This window comes from Notolabrus celidotus, chromosome 11 (genome assembly GCF_009762535.1).
Source record: "Notolabrus celidotus isolate fNotCel1 chromosome 11, fNotCel1.pri, whole genome shotgun sequence".
In the NCBI taxonomy this organism is placed as follows: domain Eukaryota; kingdom Metazoa; phylum Chordata; class Actinopteri; order Labriformes; family Labridae; genus Notolabrus; species Notolabrus celidotus.
Genome location: NC_048282.1, coordinates 35,657,439 through 35,676,170, shown reverse-complemented (window position 1 = coordinate 35,676,170; position 18,732 = coordinate 35,657,439). Strand labels below are relative to the sequence as shown.

Sequence of the window (18,732 nt, the reverse complement as noted above, 5' to 3'; positions counted from 1 at the left end):
CTACAGCCTTAGAACGATAACAGTGCTCCTGTAACTCTGATGTTGAGAAAACAAGTGAAATGTCTGGTTGCACATCCACTAAGGGCTTCTGTTAAAGTCACAATCTGAAAACACTTAAAGGTGCATTTCAACCAAGTTTTAGATGGTGCTATATTTCATCACAGATGGATTCAATGAATCAACACGTGAGAGGAGATAAGCGCGAGTAGCAAAGACGTTTCAACACGGCTTAAAAATCCTTTTGAACTCAAAAAGCCGTGATCGCAGAGAACGGACGGTGTTTTGGTTTAAACAGCGACCCTGTTAACTGGAGACTCTCAGCCGGATGCATCCCTCATAAACATCTTTAGACGATCATTAAATATCTGATGAGGATATTTTGAAATCTTAATAAAAACTAAACTAGTTTGCATTCCCAGGAACTCCCTCTGTGTTTCAACAGCTGTGTAAACTCCACAAACACTGACACGTTCAGCTGAAGGTCTCCAGTTTACAGGGTCACTTTTAAAACCGGAACACCGGGAGGAGAGACGCATTCACGGTGGGCTGAGAGAAGACTACTGTTACAAGCTGCTAAATCAAGAGAATCACAGCTTCTTCTTTTGAAAAGTACACACACATACAAAAAAGATAGAACAAATAAAAACTAATGAAAGAAAGAGAAATCAAGAGAATCACAGATGTGTGTGATGTTATTGTGGACGGAGGGAGGAATAAAAAACACTGAGGTTAATCTACCAATCAGACACGTTCAGCATTGCAGGCCCCGCCCCCTGAAAGTCCTGGGATGTTTGAGAAGTACTACCCCCCTAGCAGGGGATTTTTAGGGGGGAGATTATCTACCCCTGAACTAAATTTAGACCCTGGGTCCACCGGTGGAAACTCATGTAGTTCCGGAGTAAAGTTCCTCCTGTTGAAAAACGCCTGAAGTGACACATAAGTCTCTAGAAGTCCTTGATTTTAAACCAGGTCACTACACCTCTGTTCCTCCGTGGCGGCCCCGCTGCATCCCCCGACACATCTGAGCTTTCGTCCAAAACACCTCCAATGTTGTTTATTTTCAGAACACATAAAAAAATGACTAACAGTACAAACATTTGCCCCAAAACAGCAGAGACTCACATTAAAGTAAAAAAAAAAATGCTATGAAAAAAAGTATGTTATGAATAAGGCCATCAATAAAGTTATTTACTACATAAGAACATGTTGCTGTTAACAGGATCGGCGTGGAGTCGACACTCGTGTTACAAATGTGTCCAAAGAAACAGCGTTTTCACATGGAACAGTGGAACACATGGTCTCAAATTACATCCACAATTTACAAAGCTTGTATTAAAATTGGTCGATCGGGGTTTGGAAGTAGGAAAGAGGGGGATAAGAGACACCTGTCTTACATTCCCAGAGAGGGGGACGTGTTCAGGGGGGGGATTTACAACTCATTGATCCCGCTGTATCAATCACAGAATCAGTACTCAGAGCATCCACGCACCTCTGACGCAGATCTCTGCTGGATGGACTCGACTGTGACCGGCTACATGTGAAGACCTGATGATCAGCCACAGTCAGAGCTCACAGTGTTTGGATCCCCGCTCGCTCGCCCTGCAGGAGCTCGTTTTAAGAGGCCGGGGGGGGGGAGATTAAGGGCCTCTGGTATAAAAACAGTGCATGTGCTTTGAGACAGACGCTCCAGAAGACAAAACGTACACAACAATCACCGCTGATTTGGCAGCTCAGAACTGGTCTTGCACGTTTCACCAAACATTGGCGTGTTGATCTGAAGGCTGCTTTCAACACTTCTGACATCAACTCGAGGATTAAGCCACTTTCCTGGGATTAAAGAATTGCACATTTAAGGAAGCCTGAAATGTGAGAACACCGAAGAGAGATCTGATCTGCTACAAGAAAAGCCCTTTACCTTCCTGCTGCTGCTGCTGCTGTGGCTTCTGCACACAAGTTAAATAATCAGAGCTCGTTTAGTGACGAGAGGAGAGAGTATAAAGTAGAGAGCGTGACTGACAGGTGCCAAAAACAAACACTACATAAAGATGGGGATGAGAGAAAGAAATAAAAGGAGTGGGGGCGGGGAGATGTGATAAAACAGTAGTATAAATTTACTTCGGAAGCTGACGAGGACAAATCAAGAAGGTGTTCATGATGGGAGAAAGGCAGAGAGAAGACCCGGCTGTCATGTCGCCTCACACTGAACCCTGCAGGCGGATTCATCCGAGGGTTTAACTCTGACTGGACTTTGCAGAGATCACAGACTCCTGTGGACGTGACTGGATGTTCTCCTGACAGTGAAAACTTGCTCATCACTCATATTGCATAGCAGGTTTTAGCTTGAGAGGCGTTTCTAAAAATGGTGCAGGGGTGTGTCCACGAGGAGAGATCGAAATAAGATCAGAGCAACCTAACATTGACGTGGATTCTTTCTACCATCCTGAAGAGGATTCAGACTCAGGAGCTTATCTTCAAGAACCTGGAAGAGGCGTGTTTTTAAAGGCTGCTGGCTCGATGCCGCATCAAGAGTGACAAAGATCCAAACTGCATCTCAAGAGGTGTCTCAAAGCGAGGGAACCTGAACGCATCACATGGGAATCTTTGTTTTCATCTCACTCGTGTTTCTGAGTCCTTCATAAAGAGTTAAATTCAGAGTCCGTGTGAGGGTCAGTGTGGGGCGGTGACGTGTGACAGGCGGGTCTTCAGGAGGTTCTTCATGTTTGATTTGTTTCAGGTTGATTATTTAACACAGAACCACACACACACACACACACTCACACATACATACATACACACATTTACACACAGCCAGAAAACATCACCGTGTTTGCACACTGAAGTCCATTACAAAAACCAGAGTGGTACTGCACGGTCTGGTTTTAAGGGGGGAGGGAGGGAGGGAGGGAGGGAGGGGGGGGTTACAGGTGAGGACGGGGGGGAGGAAGAGGCAGTGACCGAGGCTCTGATGATTATCATTAAAAAGGTGTTTCAGGAGATAACTGGCTGCAGGGGGTGGGGGAGGAAGTCCCAGAGGGTTTGGGGAAGGGGGGGGGCAGGGAGGGGGAAGACCACGAGTCGAGATCGAGTTTGGTGTTGGATATAAAACCAAACTGGCCGCGTTGGCTTGAGGAGGATCTCAAGGTGGGTTTGAAGACCACGGCGTCTGAGTGAAAAGCTGCTGGCAGTCTTCAAAATTAAAACTCCTCCTGCTCCTCGGTGTCGGGTATCACGAAACCCTCCTGCAGAGAGAGAGAGAGAGAGGGAGAGAGGGAGGGAGGGAGAGAGAGAGAGAAAAAGGGAGAGAGACTTTAGGATGGACTATATGTTTGTGTTCACTCTACACCGCAGTGACCGACACAAACATGACTACATACATGTGCGTCGAAGCGTCTCTGTCACTCTGCAGAAACACTTGGAGGCAGAGTGATTTCTATACTCGTCAGAATCGCCTGACGCTACGTTTTCTGCTCGCTTGTCCACAGGGGACTATGGCGACTCCGAGCGTGTTAGCTTTAACTGGAGCTGATAGATGTGGCTGATCATACAGCAGTTAGTACAGAGAAGAAGAGAGAGGAGATGTCGCTATTTATGAGAATGTTTTGTGTTTACTCGCTCTATTCGTGTGTCAAAATTGTGTGTACGAGAGTGTCCAAGATGTGAACATTCGCGATGGGGGGGGGGGGGTCTGTTATCAAACAAGGTCGAGCTAGCTTACATTTAATGGGGAAGCCAGTTATGCTAAAGGGGGCGGAGCTAACTTCCTACTACAACCAATAGCTGCCCGACAAAGTTTTTCACAACTCAGCAGATAATCCTCCCTCTCTGTCCTCGCCCTCTGTCCTCGCTCTCTGTCCTCGCTCCCTGTCCTCGCTCTCTTTCTTGTCCTCGCTCTCCGTCCTCACCCTCTGTCCTCGCTCTCTGTCCTCGCTCTCTGTCCTCGCTCTCTTTCTTGTCCTCGCTCTCTTTCTTGTCCTCGCTCTCTGTCCTCGCCCTCTGTCCTCGCTCTCTGTCCTCGCCCTCTGTCCTCGCTCTCTGTCCTCGCTCTCTGTCCTCGCTCTCTGTCCTCGCCCTCTGTCCTCGCTCTCTGTCCTCGCTCTCTGTCCTCGCCCTCTGTCCTCGCTCTCTGTCCTCGCTCTCTGTCCTCGCCCTCTGTCCTCGCTCTCTGTCCTCGCTCTCTGTCCTCGCCCTCTGTCCTCGCTCTCTGTCCTCGCTCTCTGTCCTCGCTCTCTGTCCTCGCTCTCTGTCCTCACTCTCTTTCTTGTCCTCGCTCTCCGTCCTCGCTCTCTGTCCTCACTCTCTTTCCTGTCCTCACCCTCTGTCCTGTCCTCACTCTCTTTCTTGTCCTCGCTCTCCGTCCTCGCTCTCCGTCCTCGCTCTCCGTCCTCGCTCTCCGTCCTTGCTCTCTGTCCTCACTCTTTCCTGTCCTCACTCTCTTTCTTGTCCTCGCTCTCCGTCCTCGCTCTCCGTCCTCGCTCTCCGTCCTCGCTCTCCGTCCTCGCTCTCCGTCCTTGCTCTCTGTCCTCACTCTTTCCTGTCCTCCCTCTCTGTCCTGTCCTCACTCTCTTTCTTGTCCTCGCTCTCTGTCCTCGCTCTCTGTCCTCGCTCTCTGTCCTCGCTCTCTGTCCTCACTCTTTCCTGTCCTCCCTCTCTGTCCTGTCCTCACTCTCTTTCTTGTCCTCGCTCTCCGTCCTCCCTCTCCTTCCTCACACTGAGCTCCTGTTTATTCCTGATCCCATTAAAACAGGTAGAGTCCCAAAGTTCAGGGAAGCTGCACAGAGATAGAATCAAAGTGTCCCATATATTCCAGATGAGTGAATATCCGCTGGACCATACGTCACACCTCACTTCACCGGGTGATCTGCACGCTGATTGGCTATCGTGGCGCGATGGATTCGCTGGAGTTCAGATATTTCAACTCTTGCAAATCATGAATTTGCGTGAATCGCTTCGCCCAAGACCACTACTCGCCTAAGACCACTACTCGCCTAAGACCACTACTCGCCTAAGACCACTACTCGCCTAAGACCACTACTCGCCCAAGACCACTACTCGCCCAAGACCATTACTCGCCCAAGACCACTACTAGCCAAGACCACTACTAGCCAAGACCACTACTAGCCAAGACCACTACTAGCCAAGACCACTATTCGCCCAAGACCAGTACTCTCGTCCATTGGCGTCTCCACATTGACTTTACATGTTATTAATTCATGTTAATGATTTTGTTGGTGTTTGGTAAGAACGCCCCATTAGAGTGTCAGACAGGGAACCAGACCTGTAGCTTTATTTCCTGCAGCCTAACAACACTCTCCACGCCCCTCGGTTCAGTCCCTCCTCATGACTCCAGGGATTAACTCATATAAAGGATGAAAGAATATTTACACTGACTCAGGTGTCTCTCCATGAATGCAGGACGGGACGGGACGGGGGGGGGATCGGCGGTAATTTTCCGAGCTTGGTAAACTACAGGGACGTCAGCGTTCAGCCTCAGTGAGAGAGCCGCATGCCATTCCTCTGCAGGAATTCACAACCGCATCAGCAGTTGTTAAGAGCAGAACAAATGGGCTTTAATACGGTGCTGAAGATATCAGAGAGAGAGCTGCTCCCAGAGGAAGAGGCGGGAGAGGGTTTATATGTGTTTGTTATTGTCGACGAATCAGAGAGGAAAGACTGGATTCAATAATGTGACTTTTCTGTGCCTTTAAATGAATGACTCTCTTTTAAAAAGTGTCACCCTGTCACACAATGATTATTCATACTGATCATATTCTACTAAACATTGAAGTACATTCACTCACTTTGGACACACAGATTTTGTAGCCATAATATAAACTTGTTTACCTGCAGTATGAAGAAGACCTTCATTGTTCTGGGTTCTAATAAAGAGGGGAGATAAGGTTCCATAAGGTCCGGGAGGCAGACACCCTCCCTACTTTTAAGAGTAGGCTTCAAAACTTTCCTTTTTGATAAAGCTTATAGTTAGAGCTGGATCAGACTTGGACCAGCTCTTAGTTATGCTGCTATAAGCTTAGACTGACACACTGGGATCCTGTCTCTTCCTCTCTCCCCTCTGTCTGCCTGTCTCTCACTTTAACTCTTCCTGTCCCATTAAAGTTACTAACCATAGACCTTTCTGGAGTCCCTGAGCTCCCCTGTCCCGTAGGTCCCTCTGGATCTCTGTCTCCCCACTATCATCTCTCTCTTTCTCTCTTCATCTCCCTCTATCCCTCTCTCCAACACGGTCTCAGCAGATGTGTGTCTAACATGAGTCTGGTCCTGCTGGAGGTTTCTGCCTGTTAAAGGAAGTTTGTCCTTGCCACTGTAACTTGCTAAATGCTGCAAAGTGCTCTGCTCATGGTGGATTAAGATGAGATCAGACTGAGTCCTGTCTGTAAAATGGGACTGGATCTAATCCTGTCTTGATGTTGGGTCTTTGTTAATAATAGAACATAGAGTACGGTCTAGACCTGCTCTGTTTGGAAAGATTCTGAGGAGAACGTAGAATAATCCTCTACATAAAAAGCCTAAACACCCCCCCCACATGATCTTAAACTCACGTCTGTGGCGTAGAGGATGTCTACGATCCTCTGCAGCGTCGGGTCGCCCTCGCCTTCCTTCTCCTGGCAAATCAGCTCAATGTTCCGCAGCTTTCCAAAATAAAAGTCTCTCTCCTTCTCCATGTCCTGGATAGTAGACTTCAGCATTTCAACCTGTCAAAAGAAAAGATTACTCAGTCGTTCTCATTCTACAAATCCTCTCTTTAAACCACAAAATCAGCTGATGTCATCGTTCTGTGAGAGAAGTTTAAAAGGGATTACCTCATTCTGGAGCTCCGCCCTCTCCTCATCGCCGCCTCCCATCCCTGGCTTCCTCGCACTGACGTTAGCCAACTTGGGTGCTACCTTGGCAACAGGTGGCCTCTGAGGAGCTGCAGCATTAAGAGAAAGAGTGTTACTTAATGTGAAAGCGGACTCAACCTGTTCGACTCACTGAGCTAACCGGAGTCTGACCTTGATTGAGGGGCTTCTTGGGGGGTTTGTTGAGAGCTGAGGTGGCGGCGCCGGGTGCGGGCATGGCGTCCTGGCCCTGCCTCGCCTCCACAGGGTCGTACTCCTTTCCGTCGTAGTTGGCGTCAAAGAACTTCTTAAACCACTGGACGAACTCAAAGTTGTCCTGGAACTTCCCCTTCACCAGTTTGTCCACGGGAATGATCTGGAGGAAGCAGAGCGGGAGGAGTGAGAGCAGGAAGTGAGGACGGGGATCTGCCGGGTGGCTCTGGACTTAACGAGCTTTCATTTCTGTGTCAGCGTTTGTTGTAAAGTTTTACTGTCTGTTGTTACACGCTCAGTTTTACAGTAAATACTGATCATGTATACACACCTCACCTCTCCTACATGATACCTTTTAAGACCATGAGAGGCTGCGGTGCACCGAGGCACGGAGCTACTTTAGGTCAAACGGTGGCATCTGTAGGAGGAACACATCAGGGACTGTGATTCCTGTCTAGCCTTTAAAGATAACCAGTCGTGTGTGAATGCATAACATCTGTCCTCTCCTCTGACGCCTGATCCAGGAGGCTTCAGACTAACATTTAAATCCTGTCCATGAAACTGTTTTGAGTTCTGCCTTGTGATCCTGCAACTGTTTTAGGATCTGTAAGTTCCTGATTAAGGACTATGGATGATGAGTGACCTCCTGAGGTTGCATGTTATCGCATCCCCCAACCGTGCATGCAGCCTGTTAGAGTCGCCCCTCTTCGTTCATTCTTCTTTCTGATTTTTCTTCTCCCTCTTCATCATACTTTGTCAGATATTGTGACCTCTTTTGTCTTTCCGTTGGTGAGAGTTGTGGACTATTTTTCACGATGAACTTTAACTTTCACTCGCAATACTGTTGTCTTTGTTTTTACTCATGCTCAGCTGGTTGAGCAGAAGCCGGCTGGACCTCTGGATGTTCCTGCAGAACTCTGGAGATTTAGGACGCACAGAGTCAGAGGAGGCATAGAGCTATGAGGAGGAGAGCTGGTCTAAGCAGACAGGTTTATGGAGAGGAGATAGAAGCCGTGTCTCTCCTCTCTCATCATGGGCAACGTGAGATCTCCGGATAATAAGATGGACGAGCTAACAGGACCAGCCAGAAGTCAGACAGAGTTTCAGGAATGTAGCATGGTGTGCTTCATGGAAACGTGGCTGCATCAGGATATTCCCGACCTCAACGTCTCCATTGACGGCTTCCAGACTGTCCGGGATAGACCGGAGAGTGCTGTTATCTGCACAGGGAGATCTCACATGTCATACTGGTAGCTGTTTACATCCCCCCTCTGCCAACCAGACTACGACGTCCAACGTTCTCAACGCTCCAGACAGACCACCAGAGTGCCTCTTCCTGATCTCCGGGGACTTCAACTATGTATTTATTTTCTACAGAGCTTATTATTGTATTTGTAGAACTTATTGTGAATAAAGCAACTGTAATGGCTGAATTTCCCTCCCTGGAATAAATCAAGTATTTCTGATTCGGATGATTCAATCAAATATAAAAAGACAGCCTAAAAATGTTGTGTAAAATAAAGTTCATGACCCTGCAACTGAGGATTTTCTCTAAGCTGAACAAAGTGTCAACACAACACTGACACACATTCACCTCAAAGTTGACTTAGCAAACTTGTTAGGGGACAGTTGCTTATTTACTCAGTTACAGGAAGTCCTGAGGGAATTATACGACTCTTTCAAGCAGCTAGCGTCTTCACAGTGTTTACTCTCTCTCTCTCTCTCTCTCTCTCTCTCTCTCTCTCTGTCTCTCTCTGTGAAAGCATCAAAATAAAGGAACCAGAGGAGACAACTTTCTTCAAGACAACAAAACAATGAGCTGAAGGTCTTTCCACACATTCAATCCTGAAACTGCCCCTCAGATTCTCCAAGGGTGTTATCCACACACGTCTCATGAGGCAGGACATTACGCTGCAACCGTCACAGAGAGAATGAAAAGAAAGGAGTGTGAGGCAAGTTTGTGAAAACCGTAGACTGTATAATAATGGACGTAGTCTCCGTGATGTCACTCATCTGTTCCTGAAGCCCTGTTTTAAAGCCAATTGTCGGCGGGAGCCATATTGGAAATGTTAAACTCAACCAGTCAAAGTGTGACGTAAAGAGGCGGGCCTTTAGCCTTTTCGCTAACAGCTACAGTGTTCCCGCCTGTCATTCAAATCAATCATGCCCTTATTTGGGCAAATCTTGTACGTTTAATCTCTCAGAAAATACAGAGTTATGGAAAAATCCCCCCTCCGTACTTTGTGTGCCGAGAGAGAAATGAGCTATTAAGCCATAAACCGTTGTTTCTCTTTTGAATAGGTGTGTATGTGGATGCCTGTGTTTCTGTAGCCAGCCCCTAGTGGGCGCTCGATGAACTGCAGTTTAAAACACTTCCACGTGGGGTTCATATTTTAAGACTGGAGGTTGATGCAGAGCTGCAGAGATCCTTCATTAAACATGGATAATATATATAAAGAAATGTAAATGTTCTCCATGTCAAAAACAAAGCCAAATGTGTTTTTTCCCTTGAATCAAATCTTCCTTCCTGACACAATGTATATAACTGACAGTATTGAATATCTACAGATCGTATTGAGGTGTTCAAAATGTTAAACTCGCTGAATATCAACGTGTGGAGCAGGCTCATGATCTCTGCAGACATACAGTCATAAAAGTGAAGGCTCAGACTTCAACAAGGGAACTGAACAGAAACAGATTTCAGACTCACAGAGTCCAGTTTTCTGTCTACTCGTTCTTATTGAGACAAATAAGCATGTAAACGTGGTCAGGTGTCAGCCGGGAGCACAACCAGGTCAGAATCAGTCCGGCGGCAGCGGAGAAAAAAAGCGCTCGTGGAGACCTGTCACTCAGCCACAGCCCCCAGCTGAGCGTCAACACCTTCAGTCAGCTGATTCTGAAACATGCTTTAAACTTCAAACACCTCCCTGATAGCTGAATAAAGTATGAGACCACATGATGTTTGTTCCACTTGATAGAAAATCCAAACAATGAATCCATACTTGGTTAATTGTTGACATCCCTAATATCAAATGAAGCTGTGTAGAGTAGAGGCCATGGTGAATTTAAGGCAGCAGCAGTTCAACAATAGAGTGAAGTCATAAGGAAAAGCTCAGCGTTGAACACGTTAATCAGCAGCTCATATAAAGGAAGCTGACATCAGAGGACAATACTCGCTCACAAAGTACCAACCAGGGCAAAGTCCTCCCTGCAGACACAATGCCTGGATTATACCTCCGAACACAAACACACTGATGCTCTGAACATGTTTAGAGATCTGAAACACTGAGCAGACATTTAAACACATCTGCAGCGAGGAGTTACAACACGGCAGGAAGGCAGGAGGGAAGTAAATCGACCCATGAATAAATTAGAGCGGCTTGGTCCTCGGTCCTGCAGGCTGCGGCACGCTCAAAACAAATGATGACTAAGCTGCATCTGCCCTGCCCGTCGTAATCTGAGCTGGACCTCTGACAACACCAACATTTCATCAGGGAAGAAAGAAAGAAGGTCTTATGGTGAAGGTTTGAATAATGGGCTTCTTTACTGGAGCACTTATCAGATCAAGTCAGAAGAACATGTTTAACGTCTGACAGAACAAACAAGAAGTAAGCTAGACTGATGCAGGAGGCATGATTTAACTGCAAGTATGCATGAACACATCCTCAGATCTCCTGCAGGATCAATAAAGGGTCTCCAAACTGGGATCCTGGACTCTCTTTACAAGGCCACAGCTGGACTACAGAGGAGAGCAGTCAGATCCTGATGATGAGTGAGAGACGAGCTGACGAAGAGAGCTCAGAGAAAAATGTAGTGACTCATGATCGGATCAGCAGAGGCAGCCCAGCTGGTTGGGAGGGGACGAAGGTACAACAGATGAGGTCACTACTCAAAAATGAGGAGGCTCAGTTTCAACGATCAGCTGTGAAGAACGAGCGTCACAACAGTTTGATTCCTGTTAGCTTCTCTACGCTGCCTCCCCGTGAAATCCTTCTTCTGATCCACAAAGCTCTTAATGATCCGACACCTTCATATCTTAAAGAGCTCAGAGTGCCCTATGACCCCTCTAGAACACTACGCTCCCAACATGCAGGCCTGTTCATCGTACCTAAAGTCTCTAAAAGTAGTATGGGAGGTAGAGCCTTCAGTTATCAGGCCCCTCTCCTTTGGAATCATCTACCAGAGACACCCTCTCTACTTTTAAGAGTCGGCTTCAAACTTTCCTTTTTGATAAAGCTTATAGTTAGAGCTGGATCAGGCTTGGACCAGCTCTTAGTTCTGCTGCTATAGGCTTAGACTGACACACTGGGATCCTGTCTTTCCCTCTCTCTCCTCTCTCTGCCTGTCTCTCACTTTAACTCTTCCTGTCCCATTAAAGTTACTAACCATAGACCTTTCTGGAGTCCCTGAGCTCCCTTGTCTCGTAGGTTCCTCTGGATCTCTGCTGTAGATTCCTTTTCTTGGTCTGTCATTCATCCTTTCTTTTCTTCTGTCTTTCTTATTTGTTTTCTGTACTTATTTCTATTTCATTCTTTCTTACTTTCTTCCTTCCATTCCTTTTTCTTTTTATTCCTTCCTTCCTTCTTTCTTTTATTGATATTTCCTTTCTTTCTTTCTTTCTTTCTTTCCATGTTTCTCCATCCTTTGTCTCCTTTTCTTATCTCGTCCTCTCTTTCTGTCATTCTTTCACCATTTATTCTCCACTCTTTCTTCTGGTCTCCCTCTCTTCTCTCTTTTCATAGACCTTTCTGGAGTCCCTGAGCTCCCTTGTCTCGTAGGTTCCTCTGGATCTCTGCTGCTGTGGACGTGCCAGACTCCAGCTGCTACAACTACTACTATCCGTCTCCCCACTATCATCTCTCACTCTCTCTCTCTTCATCTCCCTCTATCCCTCTCTCCAACACGGTCTCAGCAGATGTGTGTCTAACATGAGTCTGGTCCTGCTGGAGGTTTCTGCCTGTTAAAGGAAGTTTGTCCTTGCCACTGTAACTTGCTAAATGCTGCAAAGTGCTCTGCTCATGGTGGATTAAGATGAGATCAGACTGAGTCCTGTCTGTAAGAGGGGACTGGATCTGATCCGGTCTTGATGTTGGGTCTTTGTTAATAGAACATAGAGTACTGTCTAGACCTGCTCTGTTTGGAAAGAGTGTGAGGAGAACGTTTGTTGGGATTTGGCGCTGTGTAAATAAAGATTGTTTGATTTCAAAGAGAGCACAATATAGGGAGTACAGTGCTCTTTATATTCATACAACATCATAACTCTTTCAGTGCAGCTTTTCAAAAGGCCCATAAAAGAGACCATTTTTCTTTTTCAGAATGATTTAGTCTGGATTATTTAAAAGACCAAAAACTGTTTGATGTTCCTCCAGCAGCTCTCTGCAGATTTAAACATCACAAGGGGAACATTTGGGAATAAACCAGAAGTTGTTCAGATCATGAGGAGCAGGTGATTCATCACACTGTGAGCCGGCCTGACCTAATCTGTTCACCAGACCTTATATGGACGTGTTCCTGTTGTATAGAAATCAACTCTACTACCAGCACCCATCAGAGCACAACACAGGTATCCAAATATATGAACAGGTAACACACATATGTAGCGTACATGTAGGTCATTTGGAGGTCTGTTTTGTAACTTACTTTGTCGACTCCCATCTTTTTGAAGGAGAGCTGCAGGAGCTTGTAATTATGGATGTATTCATGTTCCAGCTTGGCACCAAATTTAACTCTCCTTAGAGGCACTGAGTTGGGAAACAGCATGTCCATGAACTGGCAGTAGGCAGCACCTGTGAAGACAAAATAAAAGTTACATAACAGGTCTCAGGGTTCAACTTCACAACTGTACTTCTGGTCCTGATGCATGATTGACAGACTCGGGGGGCCAGCTCATTAGACCCTTCACTGGCTGAAGGTGCCCCCCAGTGAGAGGGGTGTTAGTCTGAGTCAGGAGGACGTCAGAGCGAGCTGACTGATGAGGAGACAAGGAAGAACTAAATATGTAACTTTTGCATCAAATCTGAACTTCCTGGTTCTCTTGCCTTAAAATCCTAGCATCAGACTTTGATATGATCTTATACTGCAAACAGAAAATCCTATTATTACTTAACACACCTCTCCTCCAGGGATTAAAGAAGGCTCGACATGAGCTGTTCAGACACACCTACTAATTATGCACAAAAAAACCCACAGAGTTTAGAGAATAAGCCAAACACAGGCGCTGCAGATGTAGGGAGCGTGCATGCACAGGCAGACAAGTGTTAACAAACGGACTCAGGGATTTAAAGGTTCACTGGGTTCAGGAGACGACATGCTCCTCAGACGTCCATCTTTATTGACAGAAATACAGTCTCCTTCCATCTCTGCACCTGCTGTGGGACATGTTTCTTATCCTAAAACAGCAGCAGGTGCAGATGTGCAGTTTGCCAGCTGTTCAATAACGACAGTCAGAAATTAAATTTAAAAAATGTCCCGGAGTCTCTTCAATGAAACAAAGTGTGAAACTACCTGGACCTGATTTACTGGCTCGTGTCATAATAAAGAGCTCTCCTGTCACATCAGCTTCAGTGTTCATTTCATTAACGAAAATCATGACGATAAATGTTCGTCAACAAATGATTTCTTCATGACTAAAACGAGACGATGACGAGCTGATAATAAACTCTGACAACTGTTTGTTTTGTTTTTGTTACTAAGACGAAAACGTTTGTGGCGGATCACCATGTTTTAACCAAGCGGCAACCTCCGGTCTAAAAATATGAGCCCAATGCAGAAGTGTTAAAAACTGCAGTTCATGGAGGATCCACTTGAGGCTGGCTCCAGAAGTACCGGAAACCACATACACACCCATTCAAAGAAGCCGATCTTTACAGCAGAACTAAACATGTTTACAGTCTGGTTCAAAAAGACGAGTGGAGTCTGGATAGATCATTTCTTGATCGGCTCACACTGTGAGGAGGTGAGGTTTCTCATAACGTGGTAATTTCAAAAAGATATTGAGATTACAAGTCTTCCAATGAGAGGCACAGCTGACTTGATTGACAGGCGGGAACACTGTAGCTGTTAGCTAGGAGGCTCAAAGCCCGCCTCTTTACGTCACAATCGATCAACAGCAGCAATATGGCTTCAAAACAGCGCTTCAGAAACAGATGGGTGACGTCACGGATACTACGTCCATTATTTATACAGTTTATTGTTTTAACCCGCTGAGCGTCTAATCTTTCAAAATAAAAGTGATGACTTCCTGTGACAGGCTGAGTGATTATACGAGGGTTAGCAGTGTTAGCTTGGTCTCTACCTGCAGCAGGTGTGCTTTATGAACCAGCTCTCCTCACCTCCATGCATCTGTCTCATCTTCATTCATGATTCTTTACCCTCAGTGTGCGTTAGTGACAAAAACACAAGTAAAGCTAGAAAAGCATAAACATCTCTGCATTTAAAGCTTGATTTAATCCAGTTTGGTGAAACATCAGACACCTTTAGTAAACTTTGATCAACACCTCGTCATCAAAGATGCATTTCAGAGTGCGCCTGTCACTGCAGGTGCATTCACGGACCGTCGTAAAAGTGCAATACAGCCCCGTATATATTTTGTGTTCATGGCCTTTTTTATTTGAATCAAGAGAATCCAAAAATATCTTCCTCGTGGTCACATCAAGAATGTTTTCTTTAGACTTTCCAGCAGGGACGGGATAAATTATTCAACCTTCATATATAAAAGAGTGAAATACTGACGATTTAAACAGTTTGTACAACCCTGATACCGACATCTGATCGACTACATGAATTATTCTACAGAGAGGAAATGTTTTGGCTAAAATCAAAGACTAAAATGTGACTAAGACTAACGGGGATTTACATCTAAATACTAAGACTAAATCTAAAACAACACTGGCCTGCTTTAACGTTACAAATCATCAGTCCAGTCACAGACGTGCAAAATATCAGGCATGCTTACACCATCCTAAACTCCACCTAGAGCTGTAGTGAGACATTTCACCACCTTTTGTTTATTCAACTTATTCATACTTTAATGAAAGACAGATATATATTAAAGACTCGTACCTGTGCACAACATTTCTATCTTGGTGAGGTTCATCTGTAGAGATTCGTTGATCCACTCTAACATGTCATGACGACTTAAGTTGTCACTGGTCACAGAGGTCGAATACACGTTCACAGCCATTGTCGGTCACCTGCTGACACAGAGAGGAGACATTAACATGATGAATGCACCGTTAGAGACACAGAGACAACATGTAGCTACATCCTTAATGCTGCGTCACTGCTAAGAGGCTCTGTGTGATTCAGGAAGTAACATGTAAAGCAGCTGCGGTCGCTTCAGGAAGACGTTTCAGAACTTTATCGATCAATCAGCTGATACATTTCTTCACCCGTGAAATGTAATACATCAGATATCTGCAATGTCATGTTTCAGATATTAGATCTCAAACTGTTCCAAAGACAGAGAATAAACAAACTTTTCATAACTGGAACCAGAGGAGACTGGTCGTTGGACTTATTTTCAATGAATCAATCTAAAGTTTCGTACCAGCTGAACCCGTTCACAGTCCACGCTCGTGTCTGGAGCAGGAAAGGAAAGCCATTTCCTCAACAGCTGAAAGAGATACCTCAGGGCTGAACAGTAGCCAACTACTGTATCAGAATAAACAGAAATGTAACCCTGGTAGCTATTAAAAAACATTCGCTTGTTTCTCACGGACACTTAAAGTGGATGATCTCAAACCACTTCACATCCTCTGTTTGGTGGATTTCATTCAATATTTTATACATCTTAAAAATTTTGATTGAGGGAAACCTTTATATAAATATATAATAAATTGCATAGTTGTAATCAATAAAATTAAATATAACAGCTTGGATCAACAAACTATTACTGTGTTAGTGGGAGTGTAATGGTGTCAGTGGGTGATCTGGTCAGTTATGTTAATTTTAATGCTTCCATATTGGTGCCTTTATTCATTTTAAAAGTAGTGAAATTAAAGCCTATTATTACAACATGATGACCTACACAAACACTAGTCATTGTGCTCCACAAAATAAAATAAATATTCAAGTGAAAATTAAAAACAGTGATTTAAATATTAAAATATGGATAAAACATCAAATACAAAAAATGAGAATATTAAAAAATCATAATACAAATATTTAGAGTGTGGTAAAACAAATATATAAGCTTTATTTTAATAAAAACAGCTGAATAAAGCTGCTGATATCTGGGCTGGCTGAATGCAACAGGGCCCGTTTTAGAAGCTAACGGGAGCTAGCCAACGGGCGAGCGACTCATGCTGCGTTCACGTGCATCTCGGATATTCCAGCACTGTGAAGTCTGTTCACAAGATTGAAGAAATGATATTAGTGGTCAACATCAGCCACATTCATAATATAGCCTTGAAGCAGATATATTAACCTAACTTAAAGGACACGAATCTCTAGAAAAGTAAGGTAGAGAATTGTATTAAATATTAAATTGATGAATAAGCTATTGAAAGGTTTTTGGTTGGTTTATTTTAATTTCCATGAAGCTGAATTTAGTATTTATAGTATGAGAAGATGGACTGAGTCATAATGCATTTAACCTTGGCCATAATGAGCAGAACATAAACATTCAGTCCATTTTTTTTACATGAATACGACGCCACATTTAAAATGGGTTAAGATTACTCCCTACATTTAAATTGGTTTCTTTTCTTTTCATCACATCAGCCATCACAACACTAAACACCCACAAACAGCTGATATAAACAATCCCCACATGTGCAATATTGAAAACTGTGCAATAACATTCATGTCAATGCAATACATATAATGTGCAATATCTTAAACCCAAATACTTCTTCTCCCAACATGTTTTATATTTATATTGTCTTTTATACATATTTTATTTGTATTTATAACATTCACCTTCAGGAGCGGCGCTTCTAATTTCATTGTACACCTGACAATGACAAATAAAGGCTATTCTGTTCTATTCTAGTGGAACTGAGTATTTTGAAGAACTCAAAAACCATAAAATAGTCAGAACTTTATTTTAACCGAATGTGAGGAGGGTCATAACTTTCAGAGGAATATTGTTTTCAAAAGGGAGAGTTCATACGATGAGGAAAGACAGTCGATTATGTCAACTTATATAATAAATTATACAAATGTTCTAAGATTTTTAATACTGCCTGTTATTACTTCTATTTAATCCAGTGTAACATTTGCATCTAAATTGTATCTTATCTTTATTAATCTATTTTTATTTGACTTATTTTATTTGACTAATTGAAACTCATTTCTTGATTGTTCTTATGTCTGAGTTGCTGCAACAACTGAATCTGTTACAATAAAGTAATCTCTTATCTTATCTCAAGATTTTCTCCTGAATTTTCGTTGACATCTAATTTATCTGATTATTATAACAGACCTTGAACGCATACTTAGCTTCTAATTAGCTTAACTAGCTTAGCAGAATAAGGCTTCTGATCTGAATGAGCTCAAAGTTGCTGTTTTTATAATGGAGGAAAACGGCAGAACCTTGTGTTAACATTAACACCAACATGTAGTTATAATGAGAGGAATATTATTGTCTCACTAAATACAATCACCGGCTAATTATGGCCACTTTCCTCCCAGACATGAAGACGTTTTCCCCGCCCTGAAATCCACCAGGAGCCTCGTTAGCTTCAGTTAGCTTGACCCTGCTAATCAGACAAACTCGAGGAAACGTTTTCAGAGTTTGATTCGGATTAAATTTAAACCCTGCTTTAAAGAAGTCAGATAACTTTCACTGAATCTGTTAAATCAGTATTCAGATCAGAAGAGTTCCTGCTAGCTAACACCACAGCTAGCTTAGCTTAGCTTAGCTTCACATGCCGGCTAATAACGTTAGTGACGCCGCGTTCAGGACCCGTTCCCCGGTCCCCGGTAAGAAACGCACCTGGAGAGATTTCCGTTCACGGTTCTTGGACTCGACGCTTCGGGTTCTGGTCTGCTGTAAGAAGCGTCAGGCTAAATGTCTCGACGTTATTCACACTTCTGCTTTTCTCCTTCTTCTCCTTCTTCACGTTCACTTTACCGGCAGCGGAAGAACCGTGGTGATGACGACATGACGTAACGGTTAACGCCTAAACGTAGCGACGGCGACAGGAGCGTAACTATGGAGACAGCAGAGAAAGCGATGGGGGATCACACCGGAAATATCTCTTTTAAAACAAATAAATCATCTCCCTACAACCTTTGAGTTTATATATATATATATATATATATATATATATATATATATATATATATATATATATATATATATATAAAACCCTCTCAGAAAGCTCTACAGTTATTTTATACGTCTTTAAGATTCATCTTAGACATGTTTCTATTATACATGAGGCCAAACTAACCCTAACCCTAACCCTAACCCTAACCCTAACCCTAACCCTAAGTAACCTATAGAAAGAGATATTCCCATTAAATGCACCACAGAACGCCAGAGGAAGTCATTCCTGCCTGTGTCCATCAGACTTTACAACTCCTCCCTCTGATCCCTGAACAATGTCCTGTACTCTGTACTATAACCATGCAGTTCGGTTCTGGTTCTGTTTGCTCAAGTTCGGTTCGGTTAAGTTCTGGTTCGGATCGGTTCTGGTTCGGATCGGTTCCGGTTCGGATCAGTTCCGGTTCGGAT

The 18,732-nt window shown here is 44.1% G+C and overlaps 1 protein-coding gene across 3 annotated transcripts; it reads right to left on the bottom strand.

Annotated features, from left to right (window-relative positions):
- Positions 1 to 1,032: 1,032 nt before the first annotated feature.
- On the bottom strand, positions 1,033 to 18,270 carry mapre1b (microtubule-associated protein, RP/EB family, member 1b). Of its 3 annotated transcripts, XM_034695537.1 has the most exons (8): positions 17,989 to 18,186; positions 15,111 to 15,241; positions 12,690 to 12,835; positions 7,011 to 7,212; positions 6,819 to 6,928; positions 6,558 to 6,710; positions 5,842 to 5,876; positions 1,033 to 3,239 (listed from the first exon to the last, which is right to left on the bottom strand). In XM_034695537.1, exons 2-7 carry the CDS (start codon positions 15,229 to 15,231, stop codon positions 5,862 to 5,864), a joined length of 747 nt encoding a protein of 248 aa, XP_034551428.1. In that variant the 5' UTR covers positions 15,232 to 15,241; positions 17,989 to 18,186; the 3' UTR covers positions 1,033 to 3,239; positions 5,842 to 5,861. The 3 variants fall into 3 exon arrangements, with proteins under 3 accessions (XP_034551428.1, XP_034551426.1, XP_034551427.1); XM_034695535.1 differs by lacking the exon at positions 5,842 to 5,876 and having other exon boundaries at positions 17,989 to 18,270; XM_034695536.1 differs by lacking the exon at positions 5,842 to 5,876 and having other exon boundaries at positions 15,111 to 15,244; positions 17,989 to 18,189.
- Between the last annotated feature and the right edge of the window lie 462 nt (positions 18,271 to 18,732).

What these genes read in the sequence shown, in the direction of transcription:
- mapre1b (XM_034695535.1), bottom strand. Translation starts at nt 15,231, where the DNA reads ATGGCTGTGAACGTGTATTCGACCTCTGTGACCAGTGACAACTTAAGT. An exon ending in AAAAGATGGGAGTCGACAAA is followed by an intron (nt 7,213 to 12,689) that starts GTAAGTTACAAA and finishes TGCTTCCTCCAG; the next exon opens with ATCATTCCCGTGGACAAACT. An exon ending in CAAGAAGCCCCTCAATCAAG is followed by an intron (nt 6,929 to 7,010) that starts GTCAGACTCCGG and finishes TTAATGCTGCAG; the next exon opens with CTCCTCAGAGGCCACCTGTT.